Genomic DNA, 24,267 nt, shown 5'->3' on the forward strand with positions numbered 1-24,267 from the left:
TGACAATATTTTCTTACATTTTCTTGTGATTTATAAGAGAGATGAATAAAATTATTGCCTCATTGCAAAGGGTGGCAAAAATTCCAAGGGACCACTAGGTATAAGTCTGAAGAGAGGACTGAAAGATATTTTGGTACAGTCGTACAAGGAAAATTACAGGTATTGGTGATATTAAAATCCCCTCCAACATTAAGGTGGTGTCCATCCCCAAATGATCAATTTCTAGAGCATATTCCATTGAAAATATAATAAAGGGAAGATGGGGCATAAAAATTGTCTAGTGTGTAATTCACGTGGCAAATAACAATATCTGCAGTAATAAAACCTTTATCTGAATCCAAGCAGAATCTTTCTGATGTATATTGCAATGACTTACTGAAAAGCCCTGCAACACTTTGCTTCTTTGTATGAAATGATAAGAGGCTTCCTTCTTGTCCCAACAAGCAAGTCAAGGTGGTCCTGTAGAGACTAAGTCAAATCATGTGAATAAAAAAAATAAAATCATAACAATTGGTGAAAAAAGAAAATGAAAAAATAATGTGTGGTCAAAGGGTGGCCAATTATGAGGTACAATGATCTAAGTAAACAATGGAGATGGAAACCTCTAATAGAGAATTACCTCTAACTGGAGTGACAACAGTAAAGCCAAGTGAAAAAATTAATGGCACATAAAAGTAAGGACTGTGGAACTAGATACATAAATTGTCCTAGAAGAGCTTTGCATTTTGTTACCTTTTTATTGTGCACAATGTGCAACTTGTCAAGGAACAACAAAGATAATTTAAATTTGTTTTCAATGTTCTGTTTGCAAATCAGATTAAATTCCCCACATCTGTTAGCAATTACTGCATATTTTAGAAGTCTTGAAAAAATACCTTGATAAAAGAGGTTAGAACATTTGCATTAGCGTTCCTAAAGATTTACTTTCTTGGTACAGTTCATGATTCTCATAATCACAGGACAAGGACCCTCTTGCCCAACATGAGGGAGTGATGAAGGGGGGAAGCATTCAGTGAGAAGGACCTGAATGGTTCCATGTAAACTTTTCGAGGATTCCAGCTGGTTACAGCAAACATGAAATATGTGCCTATGATAGGCATTTGCAAAAAGTACAGTTCATCAAGCATTTGGGGCAACCTACTAAATGTGCTGAGATTGTGTCTCAATAAAATAATTGGCAGATTTTAATTCAGTTTCCATTTGCAAAATGCGATGTCCCTGATTAGTTGATCTATGGATTTTTTAATTACTGCAAGTTTACCAACCAGAATTGATCTAATTAGAGTTTAATGATCCTCCAATTGCCCTGTACCAATTTATAGGCATCAAATTTATTAATATGCAAGGGATTACAATATTTTGCACCTTTGAAATGTTCTGATTTGGCATGGCTGGTTAGACCTTTCTTAACATTTCTAGGATACTCAGCAGATCTTACATTTAGTGGCCTTGATGTCCCCACACACACATTCAATAAAATATAAAGCATTCTATAAGTTGCAGTAAATACATTAATTGATTTTTTTATTTATGTTTATAAAAACTAACTTCAATAATTTTCTTAGTGCCTTCCTTTTTATTTGTACACATCAGACACATTCTTCATCTATAAAACTCTTTAGATATCATTGTACTTGATGTAGTGGTAGGTTTCATGGCACTTTTAAATAATTTAGTCTTTAAATTTGTAGCTTTTCCATAGATAAAAGCTGGTTTATCTGTTAAAGTGGATTTAAGCATGGAACGTCTTAAAAAAATATAAGGATGTTGTTGTTTAAAAGCTTTCTCTACATATCAGTGCTAAAAATTTAAATTAGAAATAAAAGTAAAAATTAAAAAAAATATAATATTTTTTTACTTTAGGGATTATCAACATGCTTCTATATATCTAACTTATTTCATAAAGGGTCTTACTCAATGTCTTATTCAACTTCCTTATAAACACTGATTTTAAATAGCTTTTTCATTTCTACCGCTTGATGTTAAAATTTCACGTAATTATTAGAGTTAATCTTTTTAATTGGACTTTGGGGGATAGATCCTAGAAAATTGTTATGATGCCATCTTCTTATATCTGTAGGCTCCTGTATCCATGGGTTTTGTGAAATTATTTAGTTTTAATAATAATCACTTTCATTATGTATATAAGTCAGGGAAATTAAAGCAGGGTCATTAACTTCAAATACAAATTTATTATTAAAATAATTGTTTTTCAAAAATTATTTAAAATATTTTAAAATTCATAAACCCCATTCAAGATAAATAAAATATAATTTATGTTGTTATTCCAGAACACCAGGTTTGCTTCATATGTGTTATAATGAAGGGAGAACTGGTGACCATTGCAGCAACCACTTTCTGTAGGTATAAGTCTTCCTTAAAATTAAAAAAAATATGTTAGAAAGAATAAAGAAATGCCTTTTTAAAGAATTATTTCAAATTGGTAGTAAGGTTACTTTTGTCTAAAGATTGTGTCAATGTACGTTCAATTATTGTATATAAATAATAATTAGTCATTACTAAAAGCTAGCCATTATTCCATTAAATTTCTTTCAAAAGATTAATTACATTACTGGTATCTTTTAAATGAGACTTATTCAATGTAACCAATGATTTCAAAAAAATAATCTATGAATTGAGAAGATTTGCAGTAATAAAATTCACCCCAGCAATAATTGGTCAGTCTAGGGGTTTATTAACATTTTATATGAACTTTTTGTACCAAATATATTATAGGGATTGTTGGATTATTATTGATTCAATTATTTATCAGCACTAGTTTTTTTAATATTTTTGAAGTCTTCCACCAGAGACTCTAATTTAATAGAAATAGTTTATTTTGGGTCCCATCTTAATTTCCTTTAAGTGACCTTATCATCAAATTGCTTTAGGATTTCATTTTCCGAATTACATAATTTATCCATAAGGAGAATACCACGCCCTTTATCAGCAGGTGTGATGATCAATTCTTTATTATCCCTTAAACCATTCAAAGCCATTTAAACTGTGTACAGGATCACAGTTGCAGGCAGAGACAGAGCCAAAAACCTGTCACTACATGCTTGCATCTGAGTTGCCACTTCCCCGCATCTGCCCACAAATGGCTCCTGTCTGTCAATTACTTTGCAAATAAATCCTCACTACGGTTGACACCATAGTGCCACTGAGCTTCATGAACAGACCACAATAATCTTTTAACACTTGATGCATGCGTAATGCCACTCAGATGCATGATAATCTCTTACAGGCATAAACATCAACACTGCATCCATCTATTAATCAGGACCATAATGCGGGCAGTGTGTAGCCAAACAGTTAATAATCAGGCTAATTGTGCTGGTATTGTAATACATTTATATAAAATATGCCTTTCAACAGCACTTTGAAGTAAACCTGTTAAATTAATAGAGCCTATTTAATAATACCCCATTATAGAATTTATTAATAAATATAAGAAAATCAGTATTAATAGTTTGATATAATTGTAAAAAGTATTTAGTATGTGGCTGCAGAACCCATGTGAGCCATTGACCCAACATAATGAAATAAACACTGAAACATCTGTTTGTATACTGACAGTTTGGAGATAAATCCCTTTAGAATGGTAGGATATCTTACGTGTTAAGTTATCCTCAAAAGAGTTCAATGAAATGTAATGAGATTGGCTGTATTGTTATCATGATAATGAATTCAGCATGACAACATGGTAAGCTGCTGGCATATGGATCACAATAATTGAATAAAGCACACAACAACAACAGTAAAATAAAGCTTTCTCTAATGTATTATAGTAACAGGTCCCCTAAATTATCCTACGCAGATTTTGCCTAATGCTCCCTTTCTCTCTATTATTAAGATCAACTCAAGGACCCACCAGGGGAGAGGGTATTGTGTAGAGGGCTGGGCAGCTGCAGTAGAATGGCAGGAGAGTGGGGAGGCAGACTAAGTCTGCTGAGGGGCAGGGAGACCATCAAGAAGAGCAGGGTCTGGATGGGACTGCTGACAGACCTGCACAGCCCCATTCCACATCCACACCCGAGAGTCAGGCAAGTAAAGGGGGAGCCAAGATTAAGGCAGAATGCTAAAAAACAATAGCAAACGAGAGGGAGGAAGAGCTGGAGGCATGCTAGAGCAGCCCCAGCAGCAGCCAGATTTTGCCCATACTGGTGTAGGGGACTGAGGCTATCCCAGTGTTATGAGGGGGGTGATTTAAATAAGCTAATAGGGTTAAAATTACTGACCAGAGAGAGCAGAGCCAGGTGGTGGAGTGAAGAGAAGAGGTGGGAGGGATGAGGGAGGGGCATCAGTGTAAACAAAAGAAAAGAGGAGTGGAACTCCAGTTGAAGGGCTGTGAGGAAAACTAGAAGAGGAAAAAGAAGAAACAGGGAATGGAGCATTGGGAGAAGGGGAGGCATGGAGGGAGAAGGGGTGGAGTTGGAAGCCAGAGTAGAGCAGAATCAACTACCAGCAGTACTGATATGATGGCAGATGTAGGAGGCATTAACATGTGCCAATCCAGGGGCTGCTGTGTCCATCCAGGGGCTGCCACAGCAGCCATTGCCCCTAGATGGACACAGTATCCCCTGGATGGACACAGCAGCCACTGCCCCTGGATGTACACAAGCCCCTGGATGAACACAGCAGCCCCTGGAGGACACAGCAGCCCCTGGATGGACACAGCAGCCCCTGGATGGACACAGCAGCCTCTGCCCTAGATGGACACAACAACCAATGGATGGACACAGCAGCCCCTGAAAGACACAGCAGCCCCTGCTCTAGATGGACAGAGCAGCCCCTGGATGGACACAGCATCCCCTGGATGGACACAGCAGTCACTGGATGGACACAGCAGCCACTGCCCCTGGATGGACACAGTAGCCCCTGGATAGACACAGCAGCCCCTGGATGGACACAGCAGCCACTGCCCCTGGATGGACACAGCAGCCCTTCTTGGATGAAGCACAGCCCTGACAGCATGGGACTAAGCAAGCAACTGGAGATGATCACCGCAGGGAGGGACTTTTATAAAATCCAAAACCTGCGAGAATCCGATAGCAGGATGATGGCGTTTTTCCTCACATTGAGATCCGAATAACGCGGGAAAACCCGAGCCAGACTTGGTTCCCACCTCGGAACTGGAAGTTCGAGTGGGTCCAGTTCTCAGGGAACTGGACTCTCTCATCTCAAGTTTGTACCCTTGACCTTATTCAGTCACCTTAGTGTGATTAACATGTTACAACAACAGTGCACCAATCTCCCATGCAAGGTACTTCCTAGCCAGGCTCAAACCCGTCACATTATAATTGTGATAGCTCTTTTTCTAGCTGCAGTAATAAGGAATAAAGAATATGCTGTCAACAGACACAATATGTAATAAATTGGTTATCTGTTCACAGTTTTCATAAATGTCCTCCAATATACAGTATGTATTTAATGTATGATATACACTGTGTATTGTGTTTTTGCAGTACATCATTGCAGGATCTCTGACAATTGCAGCTCAGGCTAAACCCAACATCTGTCTGGTGAGTTCTCAGAAAAAATGACCCTAAAATATGACTTGGAAAAAAATCTGGTTGAATGGTAAGAGCTGTGTTGTCTGCATATGCATAAACACAGATTTATTTGTGTAGGAAAAATATTTGAATATAATCTGTTTTGTTCACTTTCTATGCAAGACACATTATAATGATCTGACTACATGGCTGCCTATTAAAAGTATATTATTCTTGCTTAGTATACTAGACAATATATTAGACATTAGCAACTATACTCACATGCCAGAAAAACGTACATTCCCAATTCATTTCACCTCATTCCTGCATTTTCCGCAATGGAACTACAATACATGTCCTCCAATCTCTGCAATCTATTGTAATACAGTTTGCAATGAAGATAGCAGCATATTATGATTTAAGCAACTTTGCATGAGGTTTGATAGTAGATGCCAGAGAGATTGGTAACTCCGTCTTTAAAATCAACATGAAATTTGAAATTTCATGTACAATAATTTCAAGGGTGTACTGTGACTGAACAACATCAGGGAAGACATCTAATACCACACCACTGTGGCAGATGAAAAGCTCTGGAGGATAGTGGACAGCATAATCTAGTTTGCACTGCTACCGAGCAGTGTGCAACATTGCCGCAGATAATAGCAAATAAATGCTCTAGTGGAAATTGACACTGTTACATCAAGCTATGCATATATAACATTTCAAAACATAACTTATAATAAGAATAATGACACTGGGACAGAATGTGGTGTTTCAACTGGTTGGCCTTTTTATTAATAATCAGTCAATAACTTAACTATGATGGCAACCAAAGAAACAGCAGCCATCAAAGGTCAGTGACTACCAATTCGGATGACTAGAAAAACATGCAGGACCAACTGCCCATCCAGTCCAAAGGTCTCATGAGACACCCCCATGTTTGCGAAGACTGGTTAGCCAACCAAAGCTGCTGACCCCAGTGGGGACAATCAGCCAAAAGGTATGTCAAAGGGGAGTGACCTATTAATCAGTTCACTGAACCCCTGGCTGCAGTTATTTCCCATCACGCAAGGCACTGACCAGGAGACAAGCCCACCACCATCAAACTCAAATTAAACTGTCTAAAACTCTCCAAAAACACTGTTCAAGAAAATACAAACACCCAAGTCTAACAAAACAGACCTCCTCAGCCCATTAAAGGTGCCGATCAGAGAAATGTATGCAGGGATGCAATACCACAGATCCACCTAGAGCAATCACTGGTCTAGCAACAAAAGAGTTGACCATGCACCTAGCCTTGTCCACTACCACACCAGTGTGACCCCCACACCACTGTTGTTGCGGGATGATGGATGACCAAACCAATGAGCACCAAGGCCACCACTGAGTGACCAAATCTAAATCATGAACAATTGAGAACTGCAAGTCAAGAGACAACTGGATTTCCAAATCATTCCCATGAAGTGTATCACCAACACTGCTGACAGACCAAACTCCTCTGCCAAACTATGCAGTCTAGGCAAAAATGAATCCCAATGCATACCCCACTGACCCAACCAGCTCACCATAAGGACCACTATGGACAAAGAGGATGAACAGACCAAAACAGGTCTAGCAGCCCAAAAAACATAGGTGTGCCCTATGAACCTCACAGCACAATCATCCTAAGTGCCACCTGCAACAAAATGAATAAAAGGCATTGAAAACCAAACAAGAAAGAAAACAGCTAACCTAGAAGGAGGGGGGGTGACATTGGCTCCAGGTAAAAACCTAAAAACCTGCCTGGAGTACAATAGCCAAGCAAAATCCCTCTGGGCCCCCACCAGGAAGGATGGCAAATGACAAACATGCACCCAAGTAAAAATAAATATACAACAAATAACCAAACAAAATCCCCCTAAATCAACATATACAGTCAGGTCCCTAAATATTGGTACATTGACAGAATTTTCAGATTTTGGCCTCTATTCACCACCACAATGCCTTTGAAATGAAACAAACAAGATGTGCTTTAACTGCAGACTTTCACATTTAATTTGAGGGTAATTACATCCAAATCGGGTGAACGGTGTAGGAATTACAACAGTTTCAATATGTGCCTCCCACTTTTTAAGGGGCCAAAAGTAATGGGACTATCAACTCAAAAGCTATTTCATGGACAGGTGTGGGCTATTCCCTCGTTATTTCATTATCAATTAAGCAGTTAAAAGGTCTGGAGTTGATTCTAGGTGTGACATTTGCATTTGGAATCAGTTGCTGTTGACTCTCAATATGAGATCCAAAGAGGTGTCACTATCAGTGAAGCAAGCCATCATTAGGCTGAAAAATCAAAACAAACCCATCAGAGAGATAGCAAAAACATTAGGTGTGGCCAAATCAACTGTTTGGAACATTCTTAAAAAGAAAGAACGCACCGGAGAGCTCAGCAACACCAAAAGACCCGGAAGACCATGGAAAACAACTGTGGTGGATGACAAAAGAATTATTTCTCTGGTGAAGAAAAACCCCTTCACGACAGTTGGACAAATCAAGAACACTCTCCAGGAGGTAGATGTATATGTGTCAAAGTCAACAATGAAGAGAAGACTTCACAAGAGTGAATATAGAGGGTTCACCACAAGATGCAAACCATTGGTGAGCCACAAAAACAGGAAGACCAGATTAGAGTTTGCCAAACAACATCTAAAAAAGCCATTACAGTTCTGGAACAACATCCTATGGACAGATGAGACAAAGATCAACTTGTACCAGAGTGATGGGAAGAGAAGAGAAGGAAAGGAACTGCTCATGATCCAAAACATACCACCTCATCAGTGAAGCATGGTGGTGGTAGTGTCATGGCGTGGGCATATATGGCTGCCAATGGAACTGGTTCCCTTGTATTTATTGATGATGTGACTGCTGATCAAAGCAGCAGAATGAATTCTGAAGTGTTTCGGGCAATATTATATGCTCATATTCAGTCAAATGCTTCAGAACTCATTGGACAGCGCTTAACAGTGCAGATGGACAATGACCCGAAGCATACTGCAAAAGCAACCAAAGAGTTTTTTAAGGCTAAAAAGTGGAATGTTATGCAATGGCCAAGTCAATCCCCTGACCTGATTCCGATTGAGCATGCATTTCACTTGATGAAGACAAAACTGATGGGAAAATGCCCCAAGAACAAGCAGGAACTGAAGACATTTGCAGTAGAGGCCTGGCAGAGCATCACCAGGGATGAAACCCAGCGTCTGGTGATGTCTATGCGTTCCAGACTTCAGGCTGTAATTGCCTGCAAAGGATTTTCAACAAAGTATTAAAAAGTGAATGTTAGATTTAGGATTGTTTAGTTTGTCCCATTACTTTTGACCCCTTAAAAAGTGGGAGGCACATATAGAAACCGTTGTAATTCCTACACCGTTCACCTGATTTGGATGTAATTACCCTCAAATTAAATCCAAAAGTCTGCAGTTAAATCACATCTTGTTTGTTTCATTTCAAAGCCATTGTGGTGGTGAATAGAGGCCAAAATCTGAAAATTCTGTCAATGTCCCAATATTTATGGACCTGACTATCATTTTTTTATGCATTGAACTTCCAACGTCCAAGATCCTGGATCTCTGGACAGCAAAAGTCCATGAGAAGCTGCAGCAGTGGCAGCACCTATTTAAAATAAAGATGAACCATAATCTTGAGGGGACAAACCAGATGCAACTCTGAAAGACTCATCGAAAATGAATGATGGTAATCGTAGAGCCATCAATATGCATCAACCATGAAACTCTCAACCGGTAGTCAGGTCAACACATAAATCTTTGGAAGGCGCACCAGGCACAATGTGGTGTCAGCACAGGGACCAAACAGCCATGTCCAGCTAATCAGTCTTAGAGTGAAGCATCCAGCACAAAACCATATTGGTTATAAACACATGGGAATGCAATAACAAGGGAAGTGCTAATTTAGAGCTAGCTACTAGCTCACCAATGTAAAAAGCCCTGTGAATGGCTATCACAAAGGCAAACTAGAATAGACATGACTTGTAGGAGGAAGAGGAAACTGACAGAAGGGCCTACACCAAATATAACAGGAGTGCAGGAATAATTGGGCACCTGTATCAAAATATATTGGAGCCATGCCTGCCCACTCCTTCAGAGCCTGACTTAGCAAAAAGCTCGTACTGATATCATGCTACCCTTGCAAGTGCAAAAAGAAGGAAATACCTGCCAGCTGACTCCATGCTACCCTGGAGTTCCCATAGCAATAGAGTGAACCGCTAAACCCTCCAATCCAGTGAGATGACTTGCCAACAGTGAGAGGGGCATAATACATCAACCAGAGCAGCAGCAGGGGCAAGGTACCTACAGTAACTCAGTACCATTGAAAGCAGGACAATTCATAAGATACAGTGAATTCTGTACCCCCGGAACATGGCGCACAATAAAACAGATGTTACAGTCTAGGCATCATAGTACCAGTTGCAAGATGTCAGCAGGTATGTCGTCATACACCAAGGACTTCTCCGGATAAGACAGATACTAATGTAAGCACTATTTCTCTGATGTCTTTTTAGGCACCACACCTACAGAGAGTACCAAATCAGAAGAAGTTGATATGGTGTGAAGCAACGTGTGGCAACTCCATATCAGATCATCACCAAACCAGAAACTGAGAGCCAAAACCCCTCAGAAAAACTGTGCAACAAAAAGTCAGTATAATCATGTACTGGATACCACTTCAACCACTAATGCAATTATGGCAACCAGGACCAGAGATGGAGTCTTACTTAGCTCCCCCCTTGCTTGCTGGCTTAGGGCCTGGTGCAGAGGGTATGATTTTGGGACAATCAAGGACATGTTAGGAGGCACCCAAGTGGAGATAGAGTTGACAAAAACAACACTGCGCCCTGCTGAGCAGGAGCTATCATTGAAGGCATAGCAACAACCCTTACCCGAACCAGAAACCACAGCTTTAGAGCAGCAGTAGCCATAATGGCAGCCCGACATGCATCAACCCCATCAACCAGAGAAGAAAACTGCTGGGTGATTTCTAATCATACCTCCACATCCCTGCAGCCTGGAGCCATAATCTGATGACCATTCTGTATACACAGGAACTCCTCATCATACCGACACCATACTGGGCCCACGAAGAATGGAAAAAACAATAAATCAAGTGCAAATAGCACACCACATTCATGGCCTTCCCTGGACATGGCTTCAAATAGCAAGCCGCGAACTTATAGAATCCCTGAAACCAGCCCATATGGAAGCTGTAAACATCCTCCTCCACTCCAACTTTATTTTTAGCAGCAGCCAAGGATTTATAATATTTGGTAGTAAGGGTAAAAAACGTCAGCATATTTACCCTTATGAATAAATTCCCTAATGAACTAAAGTGGGAGGCAGGGCAGTAGAGACAGACAGTTCACACTTACTACTTAGCTACATGACTAAGGAGCAAACTGGGAGAGAACGTCCTCAGTGAGAGATGACAGAGATGCCACACCCCTAGCCATGCCCCCATGTGACTGGGTAGAGAGAAAAGGGGTCAAGGCCCTGACTACCGAAACTAGAAGCCCAGCAATAGCCCCACATTCGGGGTAGCAGAAGGAGCCACAGCAGCTGCTCCAACCCACTGCGCAGGACACAGAGAACCCCCCCAAAATTACCCCCAACTTCACCCCGCACCTTACCCCCTAAGCACCCATGTCACCACGAGCAATGTCAAGGCAGAGCAATGGCAGAATGGGATGACTCACAATCCTGCCAGCTCATGCCACCAGCCACCACTGGGGACACTTGATGCCCTTGAAAGGGCTTGCGGACACTACAATGCCCTTGGCCAGCATCCAAGAGAAGTATGGCTAAGCCATGTCCCCCACAACATGGACTTTCATTGAACATAGCCACAGACTCAGTGCAGGTGCCTGGTACATCACCCGCCTCCAGTGAGGACCTGCACCGAGTTCCCCTCTGCTGTTTTGGCCATGCCTAGCACGATGTATGCCAGAGCCAAGAGAGCCTCCACAGTGCCAGCCACCAAAACAGTCCCAAAGGACACTCCGTGCTGGTGTGCTTTCGTCATGCGAATGGACGCTTGGAGGCACCAAGCCGCAGAAACATCCGCTGTCCTAGTCCCTAGAGACTCGACAAAGCAGGCCGGGACTAGGGCTGAGCACCATGTATGCAGAGTCATCAATGTAATAAAAGGGGTAAAGGAAGGAATAAAACAGATATGAAGTATGAATTGATATAAGAAAGAGATGAAGAGTAAGGAATGAGTAATAGAGAGAAAGAAAAGGCAAGAGGAATAAAGACAAGGTAAAAGCACAAACACAATCAGCACAGATTTCAACAGACCTGGTCCAGACACTGAAAAACCTGAAAAGGCAGATTCTTGTTAAAGCTGGCCTAAGTAGCCTGTAACTCCACCCATAAGCCCACCCTATAACTCTACCATTGGCTAGTTATGGAAACCAGGTAACCCTCCACTATCCATGCATCTGTATGCAGGGCTGTAGGGAGGGTGGTGCGACCGGTGCCTCCACACAGGGCAGAAGCCTGGATGGTCACCGGCTGCTACCTGCAGGGCTCCGGAGGTCTGCAGTAAGAGACCTCCTGGAGTGCCAAGCGGCAGAGGAGAGCAACGCAAAAGAAGTCCCCGCCATCCACCCGACGGTCGCATTAAAAGGTATGCCCTTACGGGTCAGGAGGGGGCGAGGGGGAGTCAGAGGGGCGGCAGTGCAGCACAGAGCGCACTGCCATCCTGCTACGGTGCTGGCTGTATGTACTACTGTCCTGTAGCCTAGGGGTTTAAGGTCCATTTTGCACCCATGGGTGCCCTTCGTCTTCACAAAAAACACACATTTTGAACTTACTGTAACCCTTTATTTAATGCAATATAATTATTCCATGCACGTCATTCGTCATTCTACTTAATTGAATTGGTTCTGGTTTATGCAAATACTATAAGGTGTATGCAACTTTGGCAACATTTAATTGCTATGTTATTGCTATATTTAACAACCTGCTATTGTGAAAAAGCTTTTATTATCGCAGCAGGGCACCTATCGCACTCAAGGAGGATCTTGTCAAGATTCCCCCTTGTTAATTAATATATGTTTAATGTATGCCCAACCCAATTATTACACAACAAGCAGGCCCCCAAACAAGAGTCTTCTTTCTCTTTCTTTTGTCTATTTGATCATCTTAGCATAACTAATTATTGGTGGAAACTGTGACATTATCCACAATCCCTAGAGCTGTAATGTCAAACATGGGACTGCTGATAGATAAAGTACTGTATGCATTGTATTTATTGTATTTTCCCTTCTCTCTCTATACTGTACAGGTGAGAGGTTCCCTCTCCTTGAACATCATCAGCATAATTATCAGTTTTATTGCAATGATCCTACCTGGCATTAATATAGCAAGGGATTACAATATGAATGACTACAATTGCAACTCATGCCTTTATAACAACTATAGCTACTACAACTACTATTGCACATGCTATGGATATTTTGTAAGTTGTGTCAAAGGGATAATTATGTTTTTTTATTTAATGAAATTCTGTATTACCCATTGGAAATTAGACCATTGTAGATTTCTGTTACATGAAATTGTGTATCCAGACAGAACACAGGTTCTCAAACTCAGGCCCTGATTCAGAGCCGGACGCTCTGACAGAGCGCTCGCTCTGAATCAGGGCCTTCCATCTTAATTTTTAGAGAGGCCTCCTGGCCGCTTGTATTGCTGTGGGTGACCACCCACAGCTATAGCGAGCGGCCAGGAATATGGTCGCGATGGTAAAGACCATCACGAACATCGGGCTTGCGACGAGACCCTTGTGGTAGGGTCTCGTTGCCGCAAGCCCCGGAGTGCTTTTGGCTCTATCAGAGCCGAAAGCATTCCCACTGACATCACTTGTGATGTCAGTGGGGCCGGCCCCAAACGGTAGGCGTCACTCAACATCGACAGTACGCCCCCTTTGGTACGAGACCCGGAGCGATGGCTTGCCCGTCGCTATCCGGGTCTCGCGCATGTGCACGACCGAGCTGGCTCATGCGCACTGGGCCAACATCGACCCACTTGTGAGCGTTCAGCGCTCGCGAGCGGGTCTGAATCAGCACCTCAGTCCTCAGGACCCCAAACAGTGCATGTTTTCCAGGTCTCCTTATAGAATTACAAGTGAAATAATTAGCAAGAGCCTGTATATATTTTATAATGTGTCAGCGAGTACTGACTACACCTGTGCACCTGCTGAGTGACCTGGGAAATGTGTCAGTGAGTAATGAGTACACCTGTGCACCTGCTGAGTGACTTAGAAAATGTGTCTGTGAGTAATGACTACACCTGTGCACTTGCTAGTGACCTGGGAAATATGTCAGTGAGTAATGAATACACCTGTGCATCTGCTGGGTGACCTAGAAAATGTGTCAGTGAGTAATGACTACACCTGTGCACCTGCTAATGACCTGGGAAATGTGTAAGTGAGTAATGAATACACCTGTGCACCTGCTGAGTGTCCTGGGAAATGTGTCAGTGAGTATTGAGTACACCTGTGCACCTGCTGAGTGACTTGGGAAATGTGTCAGTGAGTAATGACTACACCTGTGCACCTGTTGATTGACCTGGAAAATGTGTCTGTGAGTAATTACTACACCTGTGCACCTGTTGGGTGACCTGGAAAATATGAAATGTGTGGGGTCCTAAGGACTGAGGCCCTGATTCAGAGCCAGACGCTCTGACAGAGCGCTCGCTCTGAATCAGGGCCGGGCTATTTTTTTTTTAGAACGGCCTCCTGGCCGTTCGCATAGCTGTGGGTGACCACCCACAGCTATAGCGAGTGGCCAGGAAGATGGTCACGATGATCAAGACCATCGCGACCATCGGGCTTGCAACGAGACCCTTGTGGTAGGGTCTCATTGCCGCAAGCCCCAGAGAGATTTCGGCTCTAACAGAGCCGAAATCTCTCCCACTGACATCACGAGTGATGTCAGTGGGACTGCCCCCAAATGGAGGCGTTCACATGGGAATGCCTCCGTTTGGGCAGCCACTCCCACCGGCCCGCCCACCAAAGGGGGCATGCTGTCACTCAACATCGACAGCACGCCCCCTTTGGTACGAGACCCCGGAGCGACGGATTGCCCGTCGCTATCCGGGTCTCGCGCATGCGCACGACGGAGCAGGCTCCGTCGTGCGCATGCACTCTGGGCCACCATCGACCCGGTTGTGAGCGCTCAGCACTTGCGACCGGGTCTGAATCAGGCCCTGAGTTTGAGAACCACAGAGATAGAAGATCGACAATAAAAAGGTTGACAGACAATAGGTCGAAACCAAATGGTCGACATTCAATCAGTCGACAGGGACAAAGGTTGACATGTACAAAAAAGGCAGAATGACAAAGGTAGACAGTGCAAAAGGACGGCAGGGTTAAAAGGTCAACATGTTCAAATGGTCAACACGTGTTTATATATTGTTTCAATATTTTTAAGGTTAGGGTGAGGGGTAGGATTACGCACTTATGTGCTGTCCACTTATAGGATCACTATCACTTCATTGCAAGCTCTGACGATGCACATTTGCGGACATAAAGTTACGCATGAGCGGAACTTTTTTACTGAAGTGACCGTGTTAATGGATGGATTGTAAGATCCCATTTTTTCATTCATTTCTCCACAAGTACAAATCAGCTAATGCCATATGAAGATATGGAGCCAAGCTGTAATCTGCCCTATTAGTTATCCTAATACAGGAAATATCTCTGATCCAGGGGCGTAGCTAAGTATTTGAAGGCCCCATAACAAAAGTTGGTAGGGGTCCCTATGTATCACCCAATGGTAAAAAATATATGTAACACATGCAACTGACTAGGAAGATGCCCCCCCTAAGCTCTGGGCCCCATAGCAGCTGCACCCCTTGTAGTTATGCCCATGCTCTGATCTTTCTTACGTTAGACTCTTACTAAATAGCCCTGATACATAAATTTGCTGTTTCCATTTGCTTGTTAGGTAAAAAGGACTTGATAAGAAGACTACCTAGTCAAACATAGGGTCTGATTCAAGGAGGTGCAATCAATTCAAACGCAATGTTGATGTTCACATAGTCATTCGAATATTGACATGTGCGAAGAGTTCAGAAAACATTACAACGCATCAAGTGAGACAGTATCAGAAATGGGGTGGCAAAGTGATGGCCATTCCCGAGTGAATGTAAAAAATAATATGTATTATGGGAGTGTTATGGGACTGTCGCAGGCGTGTCAATGATAGCGGCTACATTCTCAGATGCACAGCCACAGAGGCCATGTACAGGCAGAGAATCTGCACCTGTGCTGGTGCAAGTGTCGATGGTGCATGTGATGGTGAACCGATAGTGGTGTGTTAAGAATCTGGTCTTACAGCGTGCATAGACTCTAAAAGTGGACATCTCATGGCTTGGATATTTAGATGTAGGCTACTACACCAGGGGAAGACTGATACTACAATTTTCATATTATTACAACGGCGACTCCAGCAGCAACACAAAAGCAGCCGCAGCAGAAAAATAAAAAGAATACGATGAAATATATCAATTTGGGTGCCCTGCTCACTGCCCTACCATGTGTCCATTCTGATGGCACCTATGCTCTGCATCATGCGTGTTGCTTGCAAGCTCTGCTGGTCAGGGGCATCCCAGGTTCTAGTAATGGCAGCAGGTTCATATGGAAGCCTTGTACAGCTCTGCACAATCATGTTAGGAGCTCTGTGATGTGGCTGCTCTAAGTCACTGATTGGCTGGGAGCACACCACACAGTGATGATGTCACCATGCAGTGCGCTTCCATCCTATCAGTGACTGAGAGCAACTGCATCATGGGACTCCATCAAATCTATGGGTAGCTCAGAGGCCTGGATAATGCGACCAGAACCAATAAAGTAAGTATTATTAGTATATATCCCCAATCCACAGTGTGTTTTGATTTAATGATTATAATCCCGGGTAGTTCTGGGACTCAAAAATGTAAGAGTTCTCAGCTTCCCCAATGCTTCACACTCCTGCAGTTTTAATTGCAGCAACTGTAAAACATTGCTTTACCCAGGGACAATCACAGGATTTACAGAGGACTGTTTCCAGATACATGACTCTAAAAGCCTATTTAATAAGCATTGCAGCAATACTTGTACCACCACAAGCCATACTTGCCTACCCTCCTGGAATGGCCGGGGGCCTCCCAAAAATTGGATGGAACTCCTGGCTCCCCGCAGGGGCAAACACAGGATTTTTAAGGGGGGTTTCTAGTATATACACTGACATATATATACGGGATGCAGTCATGTGCCTCCAGTCACAATACCCATGGTAGAATGCCGGCTAGGGATTATTGATAGATGTTGAAATACCAACGCCTATCATAATCCCGATGCCGGAATCTAGAATGACGCGGGACCGAGTGAGGTAAGTACGGTTTAGGGAATCCCAGGGGGATTAAGGGTTAGGCACCACCCCCGGGAGGGTTAGGGCTAGGCAAGGGGAAGGGGGGTTAGGGTGAGGGGGCTGGGCTTAATAACATGGCGGTGGTTGCTCTCCCCTCTGTCAGAGAGGATGTCTGGGTACTCAGAAACCCCCTTTGCGTACGCTACTGCCCAGAAAGGTGGACAAATTTCCCAGTCAGCTTCCTACCCTGGACCCCCCGCCACAGGTGGGAACGCCTCCATTTGTGAAGCCACCCCTCCTCCCCGCCTACAAAACGGGGTGAGCTGTTGATCAACATCGACAGCCGCCCCTTTTGTAGTGAGTCCCGGAGCGAGAGAATTTCTCTCTCGCTCCAGAGCTTGCATGCCGCGCGTGCGCAGTACACCACCATCGACCCGCTTGCGAGTGCTGTGCACTCGTGAGCGGGCCTGAATCAGGCCCTCTGTCCTCAGGACCACCCACAGGTCATGTTTTCCAGGTCACCCAGGTGCAGAGGTGCAGTCACTACTCACTGACATATTTTGAAAGATCCCCCAGTGGAACCAATTATTTCACTTGTGATTCTGTGAGACTGGGATAACATGCAGCTGAGGACCAAGTTTGAGAACCTGTGATTCAGATTGATTTTAAATCGATTAAGATCAAACTTTAGTAAATTTACTCCTATATGCCCAGCATAAGACTGGTTATTGAGTTTTATTGTTTACTGTAGCACTTTATTACCTTTTTTTATGCTAGTTTTAAGCTATTTTTGGTAATCTGCTGCACAGGGGCGTCTTTAGAGAGGAGGAGGCCCATGTGCATCCCCCGACACGGGCCCCCTCCTCTCACACCAGTGGCCGGCAGCAGACTGACGTGGCTAGCCAGCCACAGCAGAATCAATAAACCCTGGGCACTAGAGTGTGCCCAGTGTCTATTGCGCATGAGCAGATGGCCGGGGAAATGGCGAGGCCGCCATTTTCCCGGCGATTTCCTCACAGCGGTGGCCATTTTCCGGCCTTTGAACAGCATTGGGAGACCCAACGCAGGACTTCGGAGAGGTAAGTAATACAAAGTATGGGTGCAGGGTGTGCGGTGCGGGCCCCCTTTGGACCTGGGGGTTGGCACCCATTATAGATACACCCCTGCTGCTGCATCTATTTTTACTACGTGTAATGTTTCGGTACAGTTAGAGAACATATTGTGGCATACAGTAATTTTGTGGAGTTCAGAAACCAGGTGAGAAAATAAATCTTATATTGACTGCTGTGGCAGAGAACATTATAAACAGGACTTGTGAGATTTTTAAATCCTTATATTTGTCAACATGGATTACATCTCAACCAATAAGCAAGTCTAATATGACCAATGAGTATTTTTATTTTGTGTTCACAGGATGCTGGAACTATTCTTAATTTTCTTCTCCTGGTGATAAATCTACTGCTGTTCTGTGTGTCCTTTTCAGTCTCCATCTTTGGATGTTGTTCCCTATCGCATGTACCAACAAATAGTACCCAGGTAAGAGACAGATTAGCTATTGTTTAGCACAAAGCTATTACTAAGCTGTATAAACGGTATACAATCAGGAAACCGGCTGCCTTAACACCGGCAGCTGGCTTCCCGACTGTCATATCCCGGCGAGGGTGAAAACTTTGGTGTTCAGAGTTGTACCTAGTGCCAGCTCGGATCACTTTGGGATTTCGAGTAGAACCGAATCCCGACTCGGGTCTTCACGCAAGTTTGGAACTTAGGGCTTGATTCAGAGGCGCACGCTATTTGCGTGCGCTCACTCTGAATAAGGGCATTCCTAATTCTTTTTTTTGACCGGCCTCCAGGCTACTCGCACAGCTGTGAGTGACCACCCACAGCGTATGCGTTTGGCCTGGTGATGGTCACGATTATCGCGACCATCGGGCTTCCGACGAGACCCTGTGGTAGAGTCTCAGGTCTCGCAAGCCTGAGTGGACTTCCTGCTCTAATAAAGCAGGAAGTCCACTACTGACATCACGAGTGATGTCAGTAGGGCAGCCCACAAACAGCAGGCGTTCCTTCGAGAACGCCTCCATTTGTGCAGCCACCCCCCTCCCCGCCTACAAAACAGAGCGAGCTGTCGATCAACATCGACAGCGGCCCCGTCTTGTAGCGAGCCCTGGAGTGAGTGATTTCTCACTCGCTCTGGGGCTCACGCACGCCGCGCGTGCGCAATGGCCCACCATCGGCCCGCTTGCGACCGCTATGCACTCGCGAGGGGGTCTGAATCAGGCCCTTAGATCTGAAAGCCGGATCTTGCATATTTTAGATTGCATTTAAATCCCTCACTCATGGTTTTAGATGCTGTTAGATGGTCAAAATTAACTGAAAATTACTGTAAATTTATGTTATTGATGTTAATAATACTGTAGGAACAAAAGCAGGTCCAAGTTACATGATTTTAGCTGTTTTTATCATGGTTTAATGAAATCCAAAACTGAAACAAAACACTTGAGGGTGGTTTAGCCAAAATCAAAACACGATGAAGATCTAGACTAGAACCAAAAGCAAAACACGGTGGTCTGTGCATATCTCTATTTGTATCAGTAACATGAATTCTATAGAATTGCTGTTGTAATAAAGATTACTCTGCCCCAGTCTTTACATTTTAATCCAGCCATGGAATAGTCTCTAGTCTCATCCCCTTGATTGGCTATAACCAGCTAAAACTGTGTGCAGGGCCATAGAGGCAAAAATCATTCCCCCTCCAAATACAACTGATGGAATGTAATCCAACCCCATTCTGGCACATTTTAGCCCTGGATTTATTGCATTTCTCTGTTTGATACACCTGACCCATAGTACTCTATTGATGTCTCTCTGATGTCTCCTACATTCTGGCATTCTCAGTTTAGTAGCAATTTAGTATGACAGCCTATAGCTTGCTTGTGCCTCCATTCCTGCACTGCACATGTCATTGGGCAACAGGGACGGACTTGGGCTTGTGATCAGCCCTGGCACTCCCCATGTGATTGCGCCCACAAGAGGGGTGTGGTCTCACCACAAAAGGGATGTGGATAAGTATCACAGGCGACGTGCCACGAGTAATAGCGCCCTGGCCTAGCGGCATGCCCCCATATTTCAGAGTGCCATAGAGCTGCTCGGCCAGGTTTTGAGACCAGACTGGCCCATCAGGCCTTCGGCCATTCTAACATTTGCCAGAAGTGCCAGGTGGCCAGTCTGGCCCTGGTGGGCAATCAGACTACTCTTTCTCTTTCGCTCTCTTGCACCTTCTGGGTTCTGGCTCCTCACACTGGTCTTCATCTTGGCACTCAGGAATCTGTACACTTTTCATTATTTTTATCACTTATCCAACCCTATAGACTACTGGGCAGGAAAGGCTTTGGCCCTGAAATAAGAATTAAAATTTGATTGTTAAGTCCTTGACCATACGGTTAGGTTGTAGTTATTCTCATCTTTTTAACCTAATTTATGTAAGATTATTTTTCCTGGACACCAGAGGGGACATGAAAATGGTTCTGTTCCACAGTTACAAATTAGACTGCCCTAGAGGTTGTTCCATTCATATAATGTCATGCTACCACATACTGTGAACATTACATTTATGCAGTTATTTTAGATGGAATTAATTCATTTCTCAGTTATTTATTGTTGACTATATTGTGTTGTGTTTACTTGCAGGTGTTTATGATGCAGAAAAATGACATGGTCACCACAAACCCTTCCACAGTTCCAGCAACATCTTTATTTCCGCCAACACCTGCTATCCAATATTTCAAGACTATCTAATAGCTTTAAATCATAATGGAGGAAGCTATTTTATTTTTTATGCTTTAAGATTAAAAATATGCTTAAAAATAATTTTGAATGTGAATAAACAGTCATTCATCATTTTTTTATGTTTAAAATTCTGCTAACAGATTAGTTTATTAAATAATTCTTAACATAAATAACACACCTATTATCTAGTAAATCAGACTCAGACTATTTTGTTAGTGATACAATAAACTTTTTCTTGGGATTGACAAAATTCAAAAAAAATATATTTTGAAAGTTAGTGTTCTTATGAATTTCAGTATTTTGTGCCTAGTTAATAAGTTTATGGAGGACATTATGAAATAATTAAGAATTCTGTTAAGAATAAAATACATTTTCTAATGTTGTTTTTGAGTAAGTTGACTTAAAATTAAATTTGAAAAAAAAAAAAAATATATACATATATAGATATATATATATTAAAAAGACTTTGAGTAACTGCTCTATGTAATTGACCTTTTATACCCTAAGTGCCTGATTCTGAAATGGACACAGTCTCATCCGTGTTTGTGTCTTTTTCTGCAGTCTTGTCTGTGTCTTTATGCTAACATTAGTATAAGCCCTTCCCTGGTGTACATCCATGTGTCTTGATGTCTAAATGTGACGCACGGCAGTTAACTGACCAAAGTAAATATGCTGACACATCCATAAGGTTAGGCCTCGCTGCTGGAAATGTAAGTGGTTTGGATGTGTGTGGCAAGGACTAGGAGGCTGGGCCAGGGGTGGAGACATGGCTTACAGCATCCCTGGCAAACCAAGATTAGAGGCCACATGGGGAAGTTGCAAATTGCAAAGCAATCCCAGCAACCCCTGCACTGGCTAACGGAGGTGCAGCATTGTGCACCGTTATTGGCCGCGCACTGCACCTGAGGGAAGCCACAACAGTGGTGATGAGAGGTGGGAAACGGTAAAAAATCTTGAAGCCGGCTGCCTTAATACCGGCAGCCAGCTTCCCGACTGTCATATCCCGGCGAGGGATGAAATGCCGGGCATCTAGATGTAGACGCCTGACATTTCCCTGATGCCGGGAGACCGGAGCCCCGCATCGCGATCGAAGGGATGCTGGGCGCTGCGAGTGGACAGCCGCGGGGGGGAGGGTTAGGTTTAGGGCTCCCGGGGGAGACTTAGGGTTAGGCACCCTCCAGGAGGGTTAGGGTTAGGCTAGGGGGAGGGAGGGTTAGGGTTAGGCACCCCCGGGAGGACTTAGGGTTAGGCAGCGGGGAAGGGGGGGTTGGTGTTTGGCACTTAGAGGGGGCAGGTTAGGGTTAGGCACCCATAAGGAGGGTTAGGGTTAGGGGGTTTGGTTAGGTTAGTTAGTACTTACTGGCGGTATTTCATACCGATTCTGCGGGAAACCTTCACCAAACGTGAAAGTGATGCATTCCTATGAGGTTGGGTCATGACTGGGGGGGATCTGGGAAACTAATTAAATATGAAAAGGGCAATGAATTAATGGTGCTGGGAAAGCAAACGTATAAGATAGAGAAAATCAAGTATAAAAAGAGAAGGGTGGAGAGCAGAAAGGGAGAAAAATCAAAGGAATAATTACAATATAAACAGGTGACAGGTTAAACTATTGACATTTATAACACTTAGCCTCTCGTTCCCTGGGGATCACAAACTGGAAAAAGGGAAATGGATCCTCTTCCAGTATATTTAATTATATTTATATGAATTACCGAACCCCTTGAAATCTGATAGACTGTCTAAGTGATGACAACCTAAAAAAAACCTGGGTGTTTATATAACCTCACAAATAAGTATTTGGATACTTTAACTAACAGTGTCCAACATTGTTATAGTTGCTACATAATCCACTCACAGGTACAACTCTCCCCATTCTACGTGTTGAAGCGTACTGTACAGTTCAGTTTAGGAAATGTTGTTTTATAAGGAGAAAAGAGAGGTTTTATATCCTTTTTTTTGCTTTTTGTATTAAATCTTAATTTTTTCTGCTATTTGTACAGTATATATATATATATATATATATATATATATATATATATATATATATATATATATGTAGTCTTTTTAGTGAATAATGCTAACAAAAGTATTATTTTTTGATCTTTTTTTTTTACTCTCACTTATGTTAATCCATAGCATAATTTATGTTCACACATTATACAGTACCATTGGCTGGAATTGACTTTTCATTTTGCATTCATCTTTTGGCACTAATTTTAATACTGTACCATCAATTTTTACACAAACTGCTCCTACAGTATATTGAGTAACTAAAACTGAAATACTACTGCAAACTTTCCATCTGGCTTTCAGATAAATACTGTATGGTACACAAAACTGACAACATCAGATTTTAAATGAATGTCTAATGCTGATAAACATCTACTCAAAGGTGAGTACTAAAAACTTGTGAGTTCCTCCAAACAAGTTTGCTTATTGTTGCATTTCTTGGTTTCATATCACATTGAGGATGACACCATGAACACAAATTGAAAAATCAAAAAGAAAACCATCTGTTGCATAGCAACAACTGGCGAACAGTGGTGGGAGTCTGTTCAATGCAATATTGCAAAATAGAAAAAAGAGAGACCAGATGCACCATACAACTATCAATAATTATACATTATATGCAAGATTTTTGGCATAAATTTGGCCAAAATTATGAGCTTACCCACCAGTGTCATAGCAACCACTGGCGGACAGCGGTGGGAGTCTGTTCAATGCAATATTGCACCTGAAACAAGTTCGGTGTGATATCGTGAAGCACTTTACCAGATTGCACTTACTCTGCATTCCATTTTATTATTTTGTTTTCCGATAACACCTTACAGTGATAAAGTGATTCTGGAGAGTGCCTGCATACACTTTAATTCCCATCAAATGAGGCTTAGAGATAGTGAGGGCCAATTAGGTATTAGTGTGTTTAAGCCACTAGTTTTGTGGATAGGAAAATGTTACCATTGAAGATGATTGATAGGTGGTAAGAAGTTGGTAGAACAATAGAGGCTAATGAGGAGTGATTTAGGGTCTATTTACTAAGCCTTGGATGGAGAAAAAGTGAACAGAGATAATTACCAACCAATCGGCTCCTAATTGTCATTTTTCAAACACAGAAGAAGCTATACACTGGATCCAGATCGGTGTGCATCTAACTGGCATATACTGATGTCAGAATGGCATCTGAAAATCTTTAAGCCAATGTAACAAATATGTGTGGCCATTTGCAGTAGGATGTTAAGATTGCATTCTGTATAAAATAGATTTGACATAAATTGATGATTGTGAAACAAATAAGCAACACTATCACTGAGCATATTGAATCACTGTTCAGCAGTTGTTAATGATGTGGTAGGGATTACAATTTTTGCAATGGAACTTATATGTTGCCACATGGAATTAGATACATACTGTGACTAATGTATGCTAGATGCACAGACCTAAGCCGCATATCCACTTGCCGATATAAATGAGCGATTCAACGATTATGACATCGTAATCATTCAATCACTAATTAATTGTGCATTAATCATACACTATAATTGTCGTAAACGACTAGCGATACATGCTCCCGCTGGTCGTTTC

The 24,267-nt window shown here is 42.6% G+C and overlaps 1 protein-coding gene across 1 annotated transcript in view; it reads left to right on the forward strand.

Moving 5' to 3' along the window:
• Window positions 1–20,704, forward strand: part of LOC148522942 (membrane-spanning 4-domains subfamily A member 4A-like) — a 50,318-nt gene extending 29,614 nt beyond the window's left edge. Inside the window, exons 4-7 of the mRNA XM_088473581.1 lie at window positions 5,469–5,525; window positions 12,828–13,001; window positions 18,307–18,429; window positions 20,584–20,704. Coding sequence (XP_088329707.1) covers window positions 5,469–5,525; window positions 12,828–13,001; window positions 18,307–18,429; window positions 20,584–20,691 — 462 coding nt within the window. The 3' untranslated portion in view covers window positions 20,692–20,704. The remainder of the gene's footprint in view (window positions 1–5,468; window positions 5,526–12,827; window positions 13,002–18,306; window positions 18,430–20,583) is intronic.
• The last annotated feature ends 3,563 nt before the right edge of the window (window positions 20,705–24,267 follow it).

The sequence above is a fragment of the Taudactylus pleione genome, unplaced genomic scaffold (genome assembly GCF_031769625.1).
Source record: "Taudactylus pleione unplaced genomic scaffold, aTauple2 ptg000136l, whole genome shotgun sequence".
Classification (NCBI taxonomy): Eukaryota; Metazoa; Chordata; class Amphibia; order Anura; family Myobatrachidae; genus Taudactylus; species Taudactylus pleione.